Source organism: Episyrphus balteatus, chromosome 1 (assembly GCF_945859705.1).
Source record: "Episyrphus balteatus chromosome 1, idEpiBalt1.1, whole genome shotgun sequence".
NCBI classification, from domain to species: Eukaryota; Metazoa; Arthropoda; class Insecta; order Diptera; family Syrphidae; genus Episyrphus; species Episyrphus balteatus.
The window spans coordinates 15259393-15279420 of record NC_079134.1 but is presented as its reverse complement, the minus strand read 5'-3'; the positions used below and the strand labels follow the sequence as shown (position 1 = coordinate 15279420).

General features: G+C 31.0%; 1 protein-coding gene across 1 annotated transcript; it reads right to left on the bottom strand.

Annotated features, from left to right (window-relative positions):
- Positions 1 to 252: 252 nt before the first annotated feature.
- LOC129905882 (multidrug resistance-associated protein 1-like) lies at positions 253 to 15866 on the bottom strand. Its single transcript, XM_055981507.1, has 14 exons — positions 15766 to 15866; positions 15399 to 15704; positions 15042 to 15341; positions 13938 to 14981; positions 13721 to 13867; positions 13573 to 13657; positions 10109 to 10934; positions 9893 to 10049; positions 9618 to 9828; positions 9327 to 9547; positions 5119 to 5336; positions 4551 to 5054; positions 4104 to 4485; positions 253 to 459 (listed from the first exon to the last, which is right to left on the bottom strand). Exons 1-14 carry the CDS (start codon positions 15817 to 15819, stop codon positions 268 to 270), a joined length of 4647 nt encoding a protein of 1548 aa, XP_055837482.1. The 5' UTR covers positions 15820 to 15866; the 3' UTR covers positions 253 to 267.
- Positions 15867 to 20028: the final 4162 nt, after the last annotated feature.

Below are 20028 nucleotides of genomic sequence, written 5' to 3'. Positions count from 1 at the left end.
ATATGTCCTAATAAATTAAGGTTTTTCCTTGATGAGTTAAGTCATCAACCTGTCAAAACATGCCGTTTTATTATTTAAAAAGACAAAAGGGTACATTACCTTATGTTTAGTTTTTACCAATTGTTCTTTCTTAATAAAATTAACAACGATTTAAAATATAAAAATAAATATTTTTTTTATTGTTTTATTATATTTACATTTTTCTTGATTTTTTATTTCTATCAAAAATAAATTAAAACTTTTTTACCTATCTTATAATAATATTCATTAAACTAGATTTGCATCTTTCGCCATACTATAGAATGATGAGTTTTTGTTTTCCAATAAATTTGTAGGTGAATCAAATTCGATTATTTGTCCTTTGTCCAAGACGATGACTTTATCCGAATCGAGAATTGTATTTAGACGATGTGCAATTGTTAGAACAGTACAGTCCTTGAATTCAGAACGAATTGTTTTCTGAAAAAAATAAAATAAAAATGATGAATAAGTAAAATAAAAAGTTAAAAAGTTGTTCAGTCAAATAAGAAACATTTTTTTTAATACATAATTTGTTGGGAGGATCAGGTATGGGAAGACCATCCGTCCTAAAAAAAGCTTGTTTGTGGTTACAATATCACAACGAGATAAAATGAAAAGATTATGCAATATTTTGCAACTGGCTTCATTTTGGAGATATAGTAAAAAATTAAAGGACCCCGCACATTTTGTATGGGAAGTGGCCCTCGGTGAAACTGTCTGAAATTTTAGTATGTTGTTCTCTTGAAGCCCTTGATCAAAAGTCGATAGAGGCAGAAAGTCGAAAAATGGACAGTTTTTAAAATAACGGGTTTTTTCCGATGACTATCTCAAACCTTTTAAAAGGGATAGTAACTCTCTATATTGTGTTTTGCGCTATTTTTTAGTGGAATTCATAGGTTTTTAGGGTCACTGAAGCCGAATCCGAAGTCAATTTTGCCCCATCACGTCAGGTTTTCAAGATAACCTCAAAAAATGTCACAGCCCCAAAAATATTTTTTGAGGTTATTTTGAAAACCTGACGTGACGGGGCAAAATGGACTTTGGATTCGGTTGCAGCGACCCTAAAAAACCTATAAAAAAAAACTAAAAACCACTAAAAAATAGCGCAAAACACAATATAGAGAGTTACTATTCCTTTTAAAAGGTTTGAGATAGTCATCGGAAAAAAAACGTTATTTTAAAAACTTTGACTTTCTGCCCATATCGACTTTTGATCAAGGGCTTCAAGCTAACAACATACTAAAATTTCAGACAATTTCACAGAGGGCCACTTCCCATACAAAATGTGCAGGGTCCTTTTAGAAACCAATGTCAGTTATATTAATAAATATAATAAAAAAAGTAAACTTTGAAGCTGGATATCTCCACACATCTAATCTAGTTCAGAACTTATTTTAAAAGTATGTAGTATGTACCTGACCAAAGCGCCAATGGATTTTATCTTTTGAAATATATGTGCCTTTATTCATGTGCACTGCAGGAGCTTTCCATTGTAACGAAGATGAAATGTTTGCATGTTTTCTGGTGTTTGAAGTAGACTTTAAGTACCGTAACAGTTTTTAGATCTATTTGAACACTTAGAAATAATTTAAGATTATCCCTTCTATGTAATGAAGCGTCCACAAGTCTCAGTTTAACAAATATAGTTACCATAAATTAGATACATATGTTGCGTAACGTAAACGACATTAAGTCAACCACGTTTAAGCGTTTATTTTTACTGAAAACTTGATGAAAAGTTTGGCTGGGCGAATATCGATTTAGGAGTTAAGTTCGCAAACACTTGTTAACTCTTGACAACTCTAAAGAAGATTTTCATTGCAATAAATCCCATCTGTTACTCTTTTTCCTAATTATAAAAAGTTACAATTTTTTTCATGGAATGCCCCTGCATTGTATGTCCCCTAAAAATTATTACTTAAGAGTACTCCAATGTTGGACACCGTACAAAACATATGTGGAGTAAATTGACAGCAGCTGAGATGAAGATACTTAGCATGAAGGCAGGATTAACAGGGATTGATCTAACCAGAAGCAATCCTGTTTACGCCAAAAATAGAGTCTTGAATAAAATACAGTAAGACCGACTAAGTTTGGTCGAAAAACAGTTTTTTTTTTCGAATTTAAAATCCTAATAGCGCGGAAAGTTGCGAATGGTGAAGACTGAGAAGGGTTTAAAAAATAATCGAAATCATTTTACATCTTCTAAATATTAATTTAAAAAAAATTGTTCAAATTAAGTAAGGACTTCCGGTTCGCATGTGTTTTGAAATCTGTCGAAATCATTTTAAATCTTCTGAATATTAAGAAAATAAAAATTGTTCAAACGTAGTAAGGACTTCCGGTTCACATGTGATTTGAAATCTGTCGAAATATGCCAAAATTCCTATTTTAACGATATTTTTTTTTATTTTTAAAGACTATTTGGTAAATAATTATTTTTAACAAATAAAAAGTAAAAATTAAGTTAACACAATTAGTGCAAGTTATGATCTCGCTAAAGATTTAAAAATCTTTCGGTCAACAACAACTGCATTCATTTGGCCAAAGAAATGGAACAATTAATAACTGGGGGACCAGTCGACGTTACCTGAGGTTAACCCGGCGAACCTCACTTGTGGAACTATTATGCAGTAAATCCGATATCATGATTATCGTTTATAATGGAGATGAAAAAGAAGAAGAAAAAGAAAAAGTTTTTTGAAGAACCACAATGAAAATCAACATCGAAAAATTTTATCCCCACAACATGAAGACTAAATTTTTTTTTTTTTTTTTTTTTCCAAGCGGAAATAATGGCGATTAAAGAAGTACTGACTTGGCTCAAAGAAAACGTGATATCTACATCGGATATCCGCATCTTCTCTGATAGCCAGGCCGCCCTTAAATCGTTAGCTTCGGTTTCCACAAACTCCGTTACTGCCCGCGACTGTCGATCATCTCTCATGGAGATGTCAGAACAGTTTAACATTCACCTTTTCTGGGTGCCGGGTCACAGAGATATTCTGGGAAACTGTGAAGCAGACGAACTCGCCAGAAATGGAACTCTAATACCAATTTTACCCAATAAGGCAAATATTGGTATACCAATCGGAACGTGCAAACTCATGCTGAAGCAAGAAGCTATAGAGGCAACAAACATACGATGGTCAAACATTATAACTTGCCAAACGACCAAGCAGATCTGGCCTAGGCTAGATCCAAAACGTTCAAAAAATTTGTTGTCTCTAAGCAGATTGCATATCAGCTCTGTAATAGGTGTCTTAACAGGACACTGTCTCATAGGTAGACACGCCATAAAACTTGGCGTAATCTCTAACGACTTCTGTAGAAGTTGCCTTGATGAGGAAGAAGAAGAAACAATCCAACATCTTCTCTGCTCATGTCCTGCCCTTTCCAGTAGACGTAAAAAATACCTGGAAAAATATTTCTTAGAAGATACCAGTGAACTAATCAATACTGACATCTTCAACCTTCACCGCTTTATTAAAAGCTCCAACTGGTTTAATTAGTGAGGAATTTCCTCACAAAATCACGGTATCACAACGGACCAATAAATGGTCTAAGTGTGTCAGTTGTTTTCCTGACAGCCATTTCTACCTAACCTAACCTAAAGTTTTTTTTATCCATTGGTGTTAAGCATCATTTTGGTCATGTTACTGGTGCTCTAGTTTATCATCCAGGTTGACCTCTTTTGACTTGTCGTTCGTGTAATTTTGGACTTTATCACCACCAAAAAGTTATTTGAAATGATCTTTAAAAAGACCACCCACTCTCTCATGTCCCCATGAAACCACGTCGCCAAATATATTAGCGTACCATCACTTTGCCTTAAGTTTACTTGTTGTACGGTAAGAATCTCTATTCAACCACTTAAAAAATGCAAATAAGGAGACTTCAACGGACTAAAACCTTACATAGAAGGTCAATAAACAATAAAAATTCATGACCTCATTTTTCCGACCCTCTCGATATGAAGTTGCTTCTTCTGAAGCGAATTGCTGTACCAAAACATTAAAGGATCTAGATATCTATTCACTGTTGAAAATATATGAAACCAAATCATGTAGTCTTTATCTTACCTGAATCAAATCATCAGTTTCCAAATCAACAGCAGCTGTTGCTTCATCTAATATCAAAACTTTAGTTTTCCTCAGCAGTGCTCTAGCCAAACAAACCAATTGCCTTTGTCCCACCGACAAATTCTCTCCACCTTCGTTAATTTCATAATTCAAGCCACCAGCTGTTTCTTTAACGAACGACTTCAAATGAGCCAGCTCCAGTGCAGTCCAAATGTCATTATCACTACTTATCTGATATGGATCTAAATTCATTCGCAATGTCCCGGAGAACAAAACAGGATCTTGTGGAATAATTGTCAATCTGGAACGTAACATGTGTAGACCAAGTGTAGAGATTTCGATGCCGTCGATTGTAATATGGCCACCAGCTGCTTCAATGATTCTAAATTTTAAGAAAACTCTATTTTTTAGACCAATTTTCTTCAAACAAAGTTAAAAAAAAGTTACCTGAATAAACCAAGAGTTAAACTAGATTTTCCAGCTCCAGTTCGTCCAACAATTCCCACCTTTTCACCACCAGCAATATCAAAACTAACTCCCTTCAATACCAAATCCAGCCCTGGCCTATAACGAATCATATAGTCTTCGAATACTACACGCCCAGTCTGTGGCCACCCTTCGGGAGTTTTAACATTTTCAAGGACCCAAGGTGCTTCTTGTTTGACACCACCATATTCCTGAATACGTTCAACAGCAACAACATTTGTCTCAATATCAGAAGTCAAACGTACTAACATATTAAGAGCTTGTGTGATTTGTAGGGAATAAGTCACAGACAAACCAACCAAGGCAGCATTTGTTTGATTTCCCAAAACAGCAAACAACGAAGCGAAGAGAATGATCAAATTTCCTACCATTTCCAATCGAATGGCTAACCAACGATTAGCAATGACACTTGGATATTTGCAAAGTTGATTCAAGTCTACACGATCATCAGATGTTTGAATGAAGCTTCATAAAAATATAGAAAATCAGTTAGTTATTCATTTTTTTGAAAATCGACTTGGTTAGTTACGTTTTTTGAACTTCATATGCTCGAATTGTTGAAACTCCTGTAACAGTTTCACTGAAATGCGAATAGATCGGTGATCGAGTAACTGATTCCAATCGCATAAGTTGTCTTGAAGATGCAACATAAAATCGTTGAGCGAACCAATAAATTAAAGCCATGGGTACAATTGCAGCTAAGAAAATTGGCGTTGATATGCAGATGACGACAACAGTTGAGATCACCTAAATTGTGTTTGATTTAGTTTAAAAAAAATGTAGTAAATATGAAAACTTAATTGGAAATTATGTATGAAGGTAATGCTATAAAATGGGATAAACGTTTAAAGGCAAGTCACCTTCTTAAGGCTTAACTACATACACTACTTTTTGGAAAAGTACAAAAGTGAAAATATTTTTTTTCTGGCTAGTGCAATTTATTTGTGAAAAAGAGTAGGTATACAAATTGTTTCTTAGACCAAAAAATAAGATTCCTGCATCATTTGTTTTAATTTTCCAGCCCGAAAAACTATACAAAAATGCGTATGAAAATTTTCACTTTTGTACTTTTTCACTTTTTGAGCCAATGTAGTTAAGCCTTTAGACGAAAAATTGCCTTTAGGTTGGAAGTAAAAAGTTGCACAGAACTATTTTTTTGGAAGTAATAGGTAATAGGTGGAGAAAACTTTTTAGAAACACTGACCAAGTCAGAAGGCTTAACGGATGCTTCGATGGCTGGGAGATATGGAAAAAAAGATCTCCAAATTATGTACTAGTATTAGCCACACAACAATTTTCGGAACACTTCAATTTCTCAAATCTTTTTGGGCCGGTCATAGCGATTAGGAAAACGAATACGAAAAATTCTTTAAATCGATAATTGGAACAATTTCATATACAAATGTCGCACTAATCGATTGAAAATCATTTAAGAAAAGGTTTTGAAAAACAAAAAATCACATGAATGTAAATTAATCGATTGGAAAAATTTCCCTGATCGTTATAATCGGCACTTTAAGTACTCAAATCAAAACTCTTAGGTAAATGCAAATTTTTGGATTTTCGTTTTCTTTTAAGGAGCACTTAGGTAATTAAGAAATTTAATATTTAACAAAAACTACACAATAAACGAATACGTAATAAATTTCACTTGTTTGTAACAAAAACACAAACGAAACCATATCTAAATAGGTACATTAGGGTGGGTCAAAAAAATCGAAAATTTTTTTTCTGATTTGGTACTCCAAAAAATCGATTGCTAGACCTCTCTAGAATATACACACCAAATATGAGCTCTTTATATTAATGGGAAGGTCCTCCGCTTTGCAATTTTCCATTTTTACATCAAGCTTCTACTAAAAAAAAATATTTTTTTTATTAATTGACTTTTTAACAAATTTCTTTTCAGATTCTTGTAGGAAATTGAACGCTCTACAAAAAAGGCCTTATACACTTTTTTCGTTTATCTAACCGTTGAATAGATATTTGAGGTAAAAAAATCGAGAAAATCTTTAAAAAATCGTTTCTTGGTCTTAATTTTGTAACAAACTGAAAAATTATAATCATCAAACGCGCAAGACATATTCTTGTTGGAAATTGACTGCTCCACAAAAAAGGTCTTGTTAACTTTTTTCATTAATCTAACCATTCTAAAGATATTAGAGGTCAAAGTTAAAAAAAAATATAAAAACTTTTTATATTTAAAAAAAAATTCCAATTCACTGAAACTTCATAATTTTCAAATTAGCAAGATATATTCTTGTAGGGGCTTAAACGTTCTACAAAAAATTCCTTGGAATGAAATTGATTGCTTTAACCGTTTAGAAGATATTCGTATCCAAACCAATGCTCACTGATTTCAATAGTTTTCTTATGACCCGTATGCATTGCGATTTGGATACGAATATCTTCTAAACGGTTAAAGCAATCAATTTGATGCCAAGGAATTTTTTGTAGAACGTTTAAGCTCCTACAAGATTACGTCTTGCTAAATTGAAAATATTAAATTTTCAGTGAACTGGAAAATTTTTTAAAATATAAAATGTTTTCATAATTTTTTTTAACTTTGACCTCGAATATCTTTAGAATGGTTAGATTAATGAAAAAAGTTAACAAGACCTTTTTTGTGGAGCAATCAATTTCCAACAAGAATATGTCTTGCGCGTTTGATGATTATAATTTTTCAGTTTGTTACAAAATTAAGACCAAAAAACGAATTTTTAAAGATTTTCTCGATTTTTTTACCTCAAATATCTATTCAACGGTTAGATAAACGAAAAAAGTGTATAAGGCCTTTTTTGTAGAGCGTTCAATTTCCTACAAGAATCTGAAAAGAAATTTGCTAAAAAGTCAATTAATAAAAAAAATATTTTTTTTTAGTAGAAGCTTGATGTAAAAATGGAAAATTGCAAAGCGGAGGACCTTCCCATTAATATAAAGAGCTCATATTTGGTGTGTATATTCTAGAGGGGTCTAGCAATCGATTTTTCGGAGTACCAATTCAAAAAAAAGAATTTCGATTTTTTTGACCCACCCTAAGGTACATATATTAAAATTTCGGAATCGCACGAAGAATTTTTTCGGGTACTGTATGTTCGAAGTTCTGAGTTTTGAAATGGAATGAAAACGCAGAGGTGGGTAGTGCGTTTCTCGTTTGTGCACTACACAAACAAGAAACACGCTACCCACCTCTGCTAAAGATAGAATCTCTGTATCTGACGGTAAAAAATCTTAAATCCTGGAACCCAGCAAAAAAAATTAAAAAATCATTGATTTATATGTTATACAATATATGGTTTTTAGATTAGGTGCAGATTTAAAAAAAATGAAAAACAACACTTCAGATCAACATGAATAAGGTTCAGCGACACGGTCAGATTAACTTTTTTGTGGGTTTTGTTGGAATAAGTGTTAAAAAATAGCTTGAAATCATGTGACTTATCGATCGTTAAACTGCAAAACCTCGTAAGTCGTTTTTGCAAGTTTTTCAGAAATCAAAAAACAAAATGTTGTGTTTCTTGTTTTTGTATGGGATCTATCAATACGAGTGTTTGAATTTTGTCATTTCTGAAAAATGTTCAGAACAACATTGTAAAGCTGAATATACCAAAAGATAGCTCTGAATTTTCTGAATTGTTTGCATTAATAATATTTTTTCGAATTTTTAGACTTACGAGGTTTTACCGTCGTTATGTTGGTATACATTCAAAAATCTACAGTTTTCTTATTAAATTTTTTAAATCTGCACCTAACTTATTTTAACCTGGAAAAATAGGATTTGAAGACATGATTTTTTTTAGATTTTTGACAAACAAAGATAGAAACGAAAAATTTGCTATAAGCACTAATTCCGAGATTGAACAAGGATGTTTTTAGTGCATGTCCTAAAATTTCCCCCTTCTCAAAAAACACCATTTTTTTCATAAATATACATTTATGTTTTTTTTTCATAGCATTGTTTTGATTCTTAATGGTAATGGATATGAAAAACTTCATGCAAAATTTGGTGCCTCTACCATAACTTTTAAAGGGTTTTCAGTTGTAAGTTTGCAAATGTTATATGGGTTGACAGATGAAAAACACGTAGGTATAACTTTTTTCAGAGACGTCAGATTGCCTTGATTTTAGATTTGGAATCAGCATTAAAAAATACCTTGAAATCATGTATCATATGTGTATATAATACCATTGTCTATTAAAGCTAATTTTGAAAATCTCCATTTCGCGCTTTGACCTTGAAAATCGCGACTTGCGGACATAAGATTTTTTTAGACTTTTGAGGTGAGTTATAGAATGCCAAAACGAAGATATTGAGCAACAAAAATTTCTCTTAGCATTTATTCCGATGTTAAACCTTTATTTGACTGGGCTACTAATCAAGTTTATTTTAAATTCAGTTTACTGCTTTACTTTGTCTTCTGACAGGTTTCCAAATACCAAAATAGTATTCTTTTTATGTTTTTCATATACCTAAAAAAGAGTTGAATTTTAGCTCTTTGTTTACAGAATGTGTCTGTAAAAAACTTATCTATTTTTCTCTGCTGGAAAAAAAAAACAGTTATTTTCATTTAAAAAAAACACGTATACGCCCTAGTGAACTATTCATTTCATTCATTTTGAACATTTAATTTAATGAATAATTAATTTAAGTGATACGTATGATTATATCAAATGAAATCATTTAATAGATGGGGATTATGAGAATGAATAATATGCTCAGAATAAAATATTATTTACCACAAAGAATTGTATTAGCATCACACGAAGATTCAATGGCAATACATTATCCACAGTATCAATATCTTTTGAGAAACGATTCAATATACGTCCAAGTGGAGTTGTATCAAAATAGTCCATAGGGAATCTCATTGTGTTCCTTGTTAAGACCTCATGCAATCTCTTCGAACAATGAACACATCCCAATGCGAGTGTTAGTGTTGCAAAGAAATCAACAACAACTGGATTTTAAGTAAAAAATTAAATATTATAATAAACATTTGCAAAGAAACAACCAAAAAATATGCATACCTTGTACAAATCCAAATGCTCCATAGACCCCTAAATACATATTTCTCTTTCCATTATCTCCTGCAGCAACTTCCTTGTCATTTGACCATTCCGTTAGCCACAAGTTTGAACCCACAGCAAGTCCTTGGAAAACACAGTTCAACACAACTGTCGTAACAGTCATTGCAACACCTATTGTCTTGATGTAATATTTGTACACCTCAAGATTAACCTTTTAAAAGAAAAGCCATATGTTTATTCTTCCTTTTATCATCAATTTGAAATTTTTTACTAACATTGCCAGTTTCAGATTTCTCAACATCAATCAATTTACCATCATCTTTACCAGCAACAATTTCTGATATTTTTGAAGTAATCGAAGCCACAGATTCTTGACGTTTATAATTTCTTCGTCGCAAACTTCCTTTAGTGCTCCTAAGGGATCGTATCGAACTGAAAAAGGATAAACTTAGATAGGCTTTGTAAGAAATTTAAGGCTTCATAGTACTTACGAGCTTTCTGAAACAATACTTTCCGATCTTGCTCGACTAAGTGCTCGCTCAAGTTTACCATGCAAATCAACAGGTTGAATACCTTTCTCTAGATGTTCTTTGATATCTTCCAATTCTTCATGCTCAGCACTATTTTCGGTCAAATGTTGAATTAAGAACTCAGAGAATGCTCCCTTTTGTTTCATCAACTCTGCATAAGTTCCATCTTCACTGATTTCTCCACCCTTCAGGACATAAATGTTATCCACTTGAGGCAAGTAGGTAATTCCATGTGTAACTAAAACTCGAGTTTTCTTCGCCAATAAACCATTTGGTCCAATGACTTGTTCGAAAATATGTTTTCCAACATGAGAATCCACCGCACTCAAAGGATCATCGAGTAAATATAAGTCTGCATTATTGTAAACCGCTCTAGCAAGTGATATTCTCTGCTTTTGTCCACCAGACAAATTAATACCTTTCTCACCGATTTCTGTCTGATCACCAGCCGATAACATTTCAATGTCTGATTTTAATGCACAAGCTTGAATGACACTTTCGTATCTTTTGCGATCGTAAGGCTTGCCAAAGAGAATATTATCACGTAAAGTTGCATTTTGCATCCAGGCTTGTTGTGGTACATAAGCTATTGTACCAATAGTATTTACTCGACCTTTCAGTTTGTCCATTTCTCCTAGTAGAGCAGATATGAGAGAACTTTTGCCTGTACCTACTGTTCCAACTACAGCAACTAATGATCCTTTCTTTACTTCCATGTTGATGTCTCTTAGAACAGGATTTTCGTCACCCCATGAAAATGTTCCATTTTCAATTAACATTGGACAAGCTTAATATACAAATTTTGATAATTAAGTTTTAAATTTTGAAAAAAGTTTTAAAAAAAATATTTTTTCTTATACAAATTTTCAAAAGTTTTTTTTTTTACACAAATAAAAACAAAATTGATTTTTCTAAAAAAAAAATAAAATTATTATTTTAAATACAAAAGTTAGTTCTTTTGCAAAATTTTAATACTACCGTGAAATAACGCTCTACAAAAAAAAGGTCAATTTTTAAACTAGGTTTTATTTGCATTAATATTGCATTATAGAAAGAAGGACCCATTTAAAATGGAAATAAGATCATATTTCTGAAGGAAGAGGAATCTTTTTAAGAACTTGATCAAATCCATGAACAAGAGATTATTTAATTTGATTGATGCCAAAGTTTCAAAAAAAAAAAAATGATTGGTTTCTAATTTTATTTATTTTTTGTTTAACTTTTGAAAGCATAAGTAGGTAATAACCACTTGAAAATGTTGTTTTGTGCAAGACCACCACTTACATATGTACATTCTTCATACAATATTTACTAGTTTTGAAGTGGGATTTTAATAGAGGCAACGCAATGTTTATTAATATGAAAGTGAAAAAAATGCATTCCACTTAAAAACCAAGTTTTTGTTTGTACGTGACACTTAACATTTTTATATTATGTTTTTAACTTAGTTAGGGACACGTTTGTTTTTTAATTGCTCCATATGACAAAAGTATTCGTTTTTTATCAAAAAAAAAAAAAAACTTGTAGAGATTTAATAAAAACCAAAAAAAAGTTCTCGTCATGCCATTTGTCTTCAGTTTGTATAAGTCTATTCGTATATGGCTCGATCTGTTTTTTTTTTTTTAATTTTTAAAAATTTATAAAAGAATACTTTTAATTTAAGAAATTTCTTTAAAAGTAAAAAATACTCAGAACTTGTCATTTAAAATTACAAAACATGTCTTTTAGAGATTTTTTTTGAAAATCGTTAGATCCGTTTTTTTTTTAATTGTTTTCATTAATAGATGTAAATATTTTCCATTTTAAATGAAATATTAATTGCCACATAATAACAAATTCATAAATCCGTCTTCAAAAAAGTGATTTTTCACACAAAATTTTATTTTTTTCATAAGTGGACCAAAATACTTTTTGATGCAGTGTATTTTGACAAAAAATATGGAAATTTTACCTTGATTTGCAAACAATTCAATCCAAATTTGGGTTTCAAACTTGTAAATGTAAATAATGTTAATTTTATAACTCAATATAGTTTATAGCTTTATAAATTTGGAGTTGAGGTCACTTGAACTTTAAAATTGAGTTTTTCTATTAATTTGTACTTTTTCTTCAAGAAAAATTAAATTCAACCAAAGAGACAACTTTTTAAGCACTAAATAGAATTTGGCCTATCTACAATGTGCATATCGCTCATTTTTTTTAACACTGTCATAACTCAAAAAAACTGGCTTTCAAGAAACGATTTTTAAAATTAGCATCGATCTATTTTTGTATGTAAAAAATTAGTTTCTAAAGCAAAACTAGTGCTCCTTCTCTGTCAATTTTTAAAGTTAAGAAATAAAAGATAACTTTATTCCAATAACCTCTGCATTTATAACTCAAAACTCGTTAGTATTCAAGTAAATGAGCGATATGTATGTATTCAAAAATATTTTTTCTTAATACGCTAATGTTAATATTAAGGTAACTGAAAAGTTTTTGTTCAAAAATGTTCGTTGTAGAATTCACTTAAATATTTAAGTGAGCTTTAAAATTGATTATTTTTAACCCCCATTGAAACTGTAATCACTCAGAGAAAAAAATGTTTTTGCTCAAAAATGCATTCTTGAATACAGTTAAGACTTCAATTCAATTTTATTATTGATAACTTTGGTTTTAAAAGAACACTCAGAGAAAAACGTTGGTAATTTTAACAATTTTATACTTTGTGGGTTAAAAAATTCCCGACAAAAAATTCTTAATTGAAGAATGCAAAGTGTTAAAAGCAAAAATATTTACGTTGTCATTTTAAGAATAAAATGTTAAACCAACAATTTATTTCTTTTAAAATCAAAAGTATAAACAGTAAAATTGTTGTTATAACAAAATATTTTTAAAGCAAGAATTGAATTCTTAAAGTTATTCAAGAATGGATTGTTAAGCAAACAACTATGTTTTTCTCTGAGTATATGATATTAGAGTAGAATAACTAAAGCTCAAAAAATTGCATCATTTCGAAACAGCTCAAATTAATTTTTTTTTTCAACTATAGCTGTTACCATATTTCTTTTTAAGTTTAAATATATGATTTTTTTGAGCTAACACTTTTTTTTCTATTAAATTTGTTTAGGTAAAATAAATTAAACGATATGAAAAGATTGCCAAGGTTATTTTAGAATCAATTCTCTTATAAATTGAATTCTTACGTAAAAAAAATGTTTTTAAATAAAAAAAAAAAAACGAATTAAACGTTTACCAAAAATATTAAGGTCAAAAGTGGTTATTGAAAACTAGGAAGTTATTGTGAAGCCTGACTTGTCTTTACTATTTTTTTATTTATCTTTCTTTCTATGATCTTTTTAACGACATTGGTAGCTATACAAATTTCTAATGAAATTGTGTGCAAATATCAGAGAAAAAAAAAAACAAAACAAAATAAAACTTACGTGCTCCACGATCATGTCCAACACAATCCGGATCAAGTTCTTCACTGTTTAAGAATTTGTTAATACGTTTAACTGATACTTGAGTCTTTATAAAAAAAAATTATTTTACTAAAAAATAAAATAAAAACACAAATAATATTCAACTTACTTGAACCAAGTTAGTTATCAACATAGGCAACATAGCTAATGGAAAACGTAAAAGATTAAATAAGGATAACGATACGAAAGCTTTTGAGGGATCAAGAACGTTCTTTTCATCAATTAAAACATAAGTAGCGAATGTAACTAAGGAAACCTTTTGGATGAAAAGACAAAAATGTATTTTAATTATTTTTGCTAAGAGACTGTTAGCTCCTACAACTTACCAAAAATGGAGCACAAGACCATAAAAATGATGTTCCAGCATTCAAATACGCTGATGATCTTAGTGTGGCAATTTCTTTGTTACGAAGATCACCAACTTGATCTTCAAAACTTGGTTCCCAAGCATAAAGTTTCAAAACCTTCATACCACTCAAAACTTCATTCATCAGTTTAACACGATCATCCTTGTATTGCATCTGTTTCACTTGTAGGATCTTTATACGATTTGCAATGACTCCATTTATAGGAATCATAATAATCATAACAGCTAATCCGGATAGTACGGATATCCCAAGCAATTCCCACAAGAAATAAAGTGCCAATGTAATTTGTAGTGGTGCAGACCAAAGCAAACTGATATAAGTCATTAATTCCATAAAACGTTGTGCATCGACCGACATTAAATTGACAATTTCACCAACTGTTGAATTTTTCTTACTTGCATTTGATATGACCAAAGCTTTGCGATAGATCACATTTACCAAAGCTGTACGAGTTCTCATTCCAACAACGTACATTTTTTGGAAATATTGAGCATTTACAAATGTCTGCACAGCTGCACAAAGGAAAAGCAGTATGGAATAGAAAATACCCTGCCATTCGGGTGAGGATTTAAGGTTATCATCAGCTTTGGCTTCAACAAAGTCTATCACATAACCAAGGACTTGTGGTGAAGCGAATGATAGAAGATCAGCAATCAATTTGAACAGAGATCCAAAGAGGAATACACCAGCAAAAGACTTATAAACTGGTAGCATGACAGAGGCAAAACCTTTGGTATTGGAACCATTTGGGTTTTCAAAAACTACATTGTCAATAGTTGACTGTCCTTTTGATTCACGGTTTTCGACATGATAGTTTTTGAGAACATTTTGATTCCAATACTGAGCAAAAGGTGGCATAATTTCTTTGGAACTGTCTTGAGGACGAAGTTCCCAGAGGTCTTTCTCTTCCAAAGGGTTGCGATAACCCTTCCAGGCTAATTTATCAAACCATGAGTAGGTGATTCGGGATAAGAAACTTGCTGAGAGTTCAGGAGTTTCTTTCTGAAAAAATCAAAAAAAAAAACTATTATAAACACAATTAAAATCTTGTAAATAGCTTACATTAGTTCTGTTGTACTTAGTTTTTGTTGGCATGTTATCAGCGAAACAGTTTAAAAGAAGTATTAAACACGAGAGTCCAAAGTAAACCAAAAAGCTTATAAATTTGTAATCAATCCAGGAAATTTCCTCTTGAGTAGGTCTGTATTCTAGAGCACCATCATTTAATTCACTATGTTGTCGTAATTTGGTTCTTAATTCTGGTAATGCAAAAACGACCAAAAAGAACCAGAATAGAAAGAGTGTTCCTGATGTTTGGACACCAAATTTACGGTTCAACAAGACTAGAATTGATGCTATTGTCTAAATTCAAAATTTAAAGGTTATGACCCAGTTTTGTTAATATCCAAAGAAACTTACAAATGTAACGAACTTAATGACTGGCCCCCAAATATCTAGAGGGTAAATGATATCTTCGTCGGAATTTTGTTTCATTAGAGCTAGGACGATATCAGCAATACACAATGCAAGGAGAGCAATGTGTAAAAGTAATTTCGAGATGTTTTTGAAATTCCATGGAATATTTTTATCTAAACTCGCACGAAGGTAGTATAACTCAAGGAACATAAAAATCCATAAAAAGACACATGGAATCCAAACAAGGATAGTTTGTTCGAAGCATGGTGTGAAGTCGGGATCTTCAGTGTTCCAGGTGATATTTAAGTTCTGAAAGAGAATTTTTGATTGTTTTTTAACTTCATGATAAATTAAGAATTGAGAAGCTTACCCAAAACTCTGATCCGCAGAATTTATCCATTGCCCCCTCAAGAGCATCTGCCATGGTGCTAAAATTTATTTTTTTCGTACTAACAAAGCGATGGTTTTTTCTACGAGTATTTCAAAACTGAAAAAGAAGTAGAAAGAAAAATAGTTTTCAACATTCCGGCAAATTATGCAATAAATTTATACAAAAGAGAATCAAATTTTAAGGAACATTCTTGATACTTTTCAACCCTTGCTTAAAACCATAGAGGTGGAAAATATATGTGTTTCAGTGGAATAAAAAATAAAGGACGATAATGGCTTATTATTATTTTTTGGTGAATATTTTTCCGAGAACGCTCTAGAACTCTGCTGACATCGACATGATTCTGTCTATTCGGTGATTATTAATTGTTATTTTTGTCTGTAAGTGATGCATTTCCAAAGTACAAGTTTATTTGTAATCATCTAATAATTTTTTGAATAAAATACCCCTACTAACAATTTTGCTCCTATAATGCTTTACAGAAGCAACAATTGCATCTGTAAAGCTTTATAAAACCAAAATTGTTTGTCGGACATATTTTTATCTTTATTTTAATAAACATAAAACTGTAACTCCCTACATTATGTATGTAAATATTCAGAAAATTGTTCTCAAAAGTCAAGTGACTACATTATTTACAAAAGAAAATTTAGGGATCGGGTCAAAATTCTGGTTTCAAAATTCTGCATTTCAAAATTCTGCTTTTTTAACGAAAATTCTGTTTTTCAAAATTCTGCTTTTTTTCTATTCTGCTTTTCAAAATTCTGCTTTTTAAAATTCTGCTTTTCAAAATTCTGCCAGCATTATAATTGAACAAAAAAATTCTGCCAATTCTGTTTTTTTTTTTTATAGCATATGCGCTGACTAAAGAAAAATACACCTCATTAATAGGTGTGTTTTTTATTACCACCGGTCTTAACTGGACAAAAAAAACGCCTCGGGGCTTAACCTGAAATCTTGGCAGCACTGCATATTGAATGTTCCGAAAACAGCAGACACAACAAAAATTTAGAGTTGTCATTTTTTCGCTTTCGGGTTTTTCTTGTATTTTTTCTTGTATGTTTTACAAAGAGACACAAAAATGTGTGCTACTAAAACTAGTTAAATACATTTTGTCATTCCAAAAGTGAGTTTTCACGTTTTTAAACAAATTCTAAACAATTTTTGAAAAAAATAGTTTGGTAGCACAGATTTAAAACTGTTCAAAAAGTTAAGCCCAGAGAAATCTCCGGGCTTAACAAGTAAGCCCACGGGGCTAAGGTGTTGTTGTATTTAACATGTAAAATGCTTAGCCCCAACTGCGTTTTATTTGTCCAGTTAAGCCCGGTGGTAATAAAAAACACACCTAATGTAATTCAACATTGGTACTTACCTAATTTTTTTTGTTTAAGTGTCGCAAACATTTTTTAAAATGCATAGACTGACTTTCTTTCAAATAAAATCTATAACTTATTGGAACCGATGTTGTTTGATACAAGATATTCCTTTTCTTTTCAAATTTTTGAATATTCATCTTTATTTGACAAATTAAAAATTTTGAATTATTTTCGGAAATGTTTAGTATTAAAAACCTTTTTTAATATTTTCAAATTTATTCATTTATAAAACAAAAATTAATATGCCTTCAAAGAATGCAAATTATGTAGGTAAGCAATCAAATAAGCAGATAATTTGTCAAGAAGATGATTTTACAGAATTTTGCAAAAAATTAAAAAAGGGTTTGGAAAATGTTAAAAAGCGCGCGCTTTTTAACATTTTCCAAACCCTTTTTTAATTTTTTGCAGAATTTTGAAAAACAGAATTATGAAAAGCAGAATTTTGAAAAACAGAATTTTGAAAAACAGAATTTTGAAAAGCAGAATTTTGAAAGCAGAATTTTGTAAAGCAGAATTTTGAAAGCAGAATTTTGACAAAAGAATTTTGACCCCTGCAGAATTTTGACCCCAACCCGAAAATTTATTCTTCTCAAACGAGAATTTGTTTAAAAAAGCACACATACACCACAGTGACCATCAAAATTTAAAAATTAAAAAGTGATTCAAAATGTACCTGTACGTAACGTAATGTGTTATTACATGACATACTAATATGAAATTGCAAAATGCAAATACACTAGACCAAAAAATTAAAGGAACTGTTCAAAAACCTAAATTTTCCAATTTGTAAGAAAGTGGTACAAATTTTGTCTGATAAAATGATTGTTATTTTTAGAAAGCCTGTTTATTTAGCTTTAATTTTGTTTCAAACTTCTACAATTTTTATTTAGACTGGAGTATCAGTCATCAAACCAATAACCATACTCTTGACTTTGACTATCAATACCCCATAACAACGGATCACTTTACAGAAAATTCAAGAGTACCTACATTTTTAAAAACATCATTCAATTTTCTACATACAAAATTAAGTATACTTTGCTAAAAAGAATGTTTTCTTACATTTTTAAACAATTTAGAAAACCTTATCAAAATAGGACTTTTTACGATTTTTTAAAAAATTTACAGCTATTTTAAAACTATGGGTGATAAGATTATGAGGCTTACGAAACCGGAAATAAATGTGCAAAGTTACAGATTTATTCATCAAATATTTTTTCTGTTCTCAGGATTTGAGCTTTTGAGTTGAAATAAAAAAAACACATTTTTGCAGCTGAAAATGACTTACTTCTAATCACTTTTTTATGTAGGTACATATGAACAAAATCGAATTCTTTGGTTTTTATTTTAACATTTTATTATTAATTATTGTTGAGTTTAAGATAAACTAAGGAATAATTTAATTAAAATTAGAAATATAAAACAAAATTAAAGGCACAAAAATGGGGAACAATTTTTAATTAATTCAAATTTATAATTTGTATGGAAAATTATTAATTGCGACGCTTATTTTGCAAATTTAATCAAAATCATCTCATTCATTTGCCCTAGTCGAAAGAGGCTATATAGCAGTAATTGCGAAAATACTAAAAATAATTTTGTAAGTTTTCTATATAGCTCAGGGCAATTAGTCAAAATATGGGCATGAAATCGCATTTTTCGCGGGACAAAATTTTTTTCATGGAATGTGTTCGGGTGGTTGTCCTTATCATAAAAGTCAATTTGTTGGGAAAATTGGAGGTTGGGAACAGCCGCCATCTTGGAAAAGAGATTGGTAGCGTTTTTATTGAATAGCTCCATTGTTATTCATTTTAACAGAAAATGACAAAGGTAGGACTTATTAACAATAAAATTATCTAAACAATGATATACAAAACAATTCCGTGAGTTGATTAAATAAAATTTTATAGTTGGTCAAAGTGCGGGTTTGTATCGCAAGGTTGGGACAAAATGACATTTTTTCATATATCTGACGAACTTTTGATTTGTTTGGATAATTCTTCAAGAATGAATTATAGTACTTATAATTACCTATAAAATGAGCCCACAATCGTTATTGTCACCATCGTATTGTAGAAGTAATCTAACTCCGAAACTCTCCATGTACTAGTCAAAAGTGAGAAAAAAGCTAGTTTTTTGCTAGTAGGCCGAGAAAATTTTGGGAGTAGAGGTATAACCAAAATATAAGTACGCAGTTTTGCTGCCATACTCGTGTTAATGTCGATTTCAAAGGTCTGACAACTCTAATTTTGGGCTTTATACGGGTTTTGGGGGGTTAAATAACGTAAGTTTTCCAGTTAACGTGAATGGGCTAAATTTATACTATTTGAAATTATAAATATACAAGCTGATTCCCTATTATTTTTCCTAAATCTAGACACCCCAATCTTGAGGATGTGACCAATAGAACTCAAGATATAAGCCGTTTATACGATTATGTTTTAGAGGCTTTTTTGTTTCGATTTTTGTTTGTTTATTTGAATTGAAAAGCCTGATATGGTTAGTTAAAAAAGCTTATATCGTGAGTTCTATTAACCCCATAGCCGAGATTAAGGTGTCCAGATTTAGGAAAAATAATAGAGCATCAGCTTTTATATTTATAATTTCAAATAGTATAAATTTAGCCCATTCACGTTAGCTGGAAAACTTACGTTATTTAACCCCCCAAAAACCGTATAAAGCCCAAAATTAGAGTTGTCAGACCTTTGAAATCGACATTAACACGAGTATGGCAGCAAAACTGCGTACTTATATTTTGGTTATACCTCTACTCCCAAAATTTTCTCGGCCTACTAGCAAAAAACTAGCTTTTTTCTCACTTTTGACTAGTACATGGAGAGTTTCGGAGTTAGATTACTTCTACAAT

Excerpts from the sequence above, each read along its gene's own strand:
- LOC129905882 (XM_055981507.1), bottom strand. The coding sequence starts at position 15,819 with ATGGCAGATGCTCTTGAGGGGGCAATGGATAAATTCTGCGGATCAGAG. Across the intron at positions 15,705-15,765 it reads TCTGCGGATCAGAGTTTTGG|AACTTAAATATCACCTGGAA; the intron begins GTAAGCTTCTCA and ends ATTCTCTTTCAG. Across the intron at positions 9,829-9,892 it reads AGAAATCTGAAACTGGCAAT|GTTAATCTTGAGGTGTACAA; the intron begins GTTAGTAAAAAA and ends TTCTTTTAAAAG.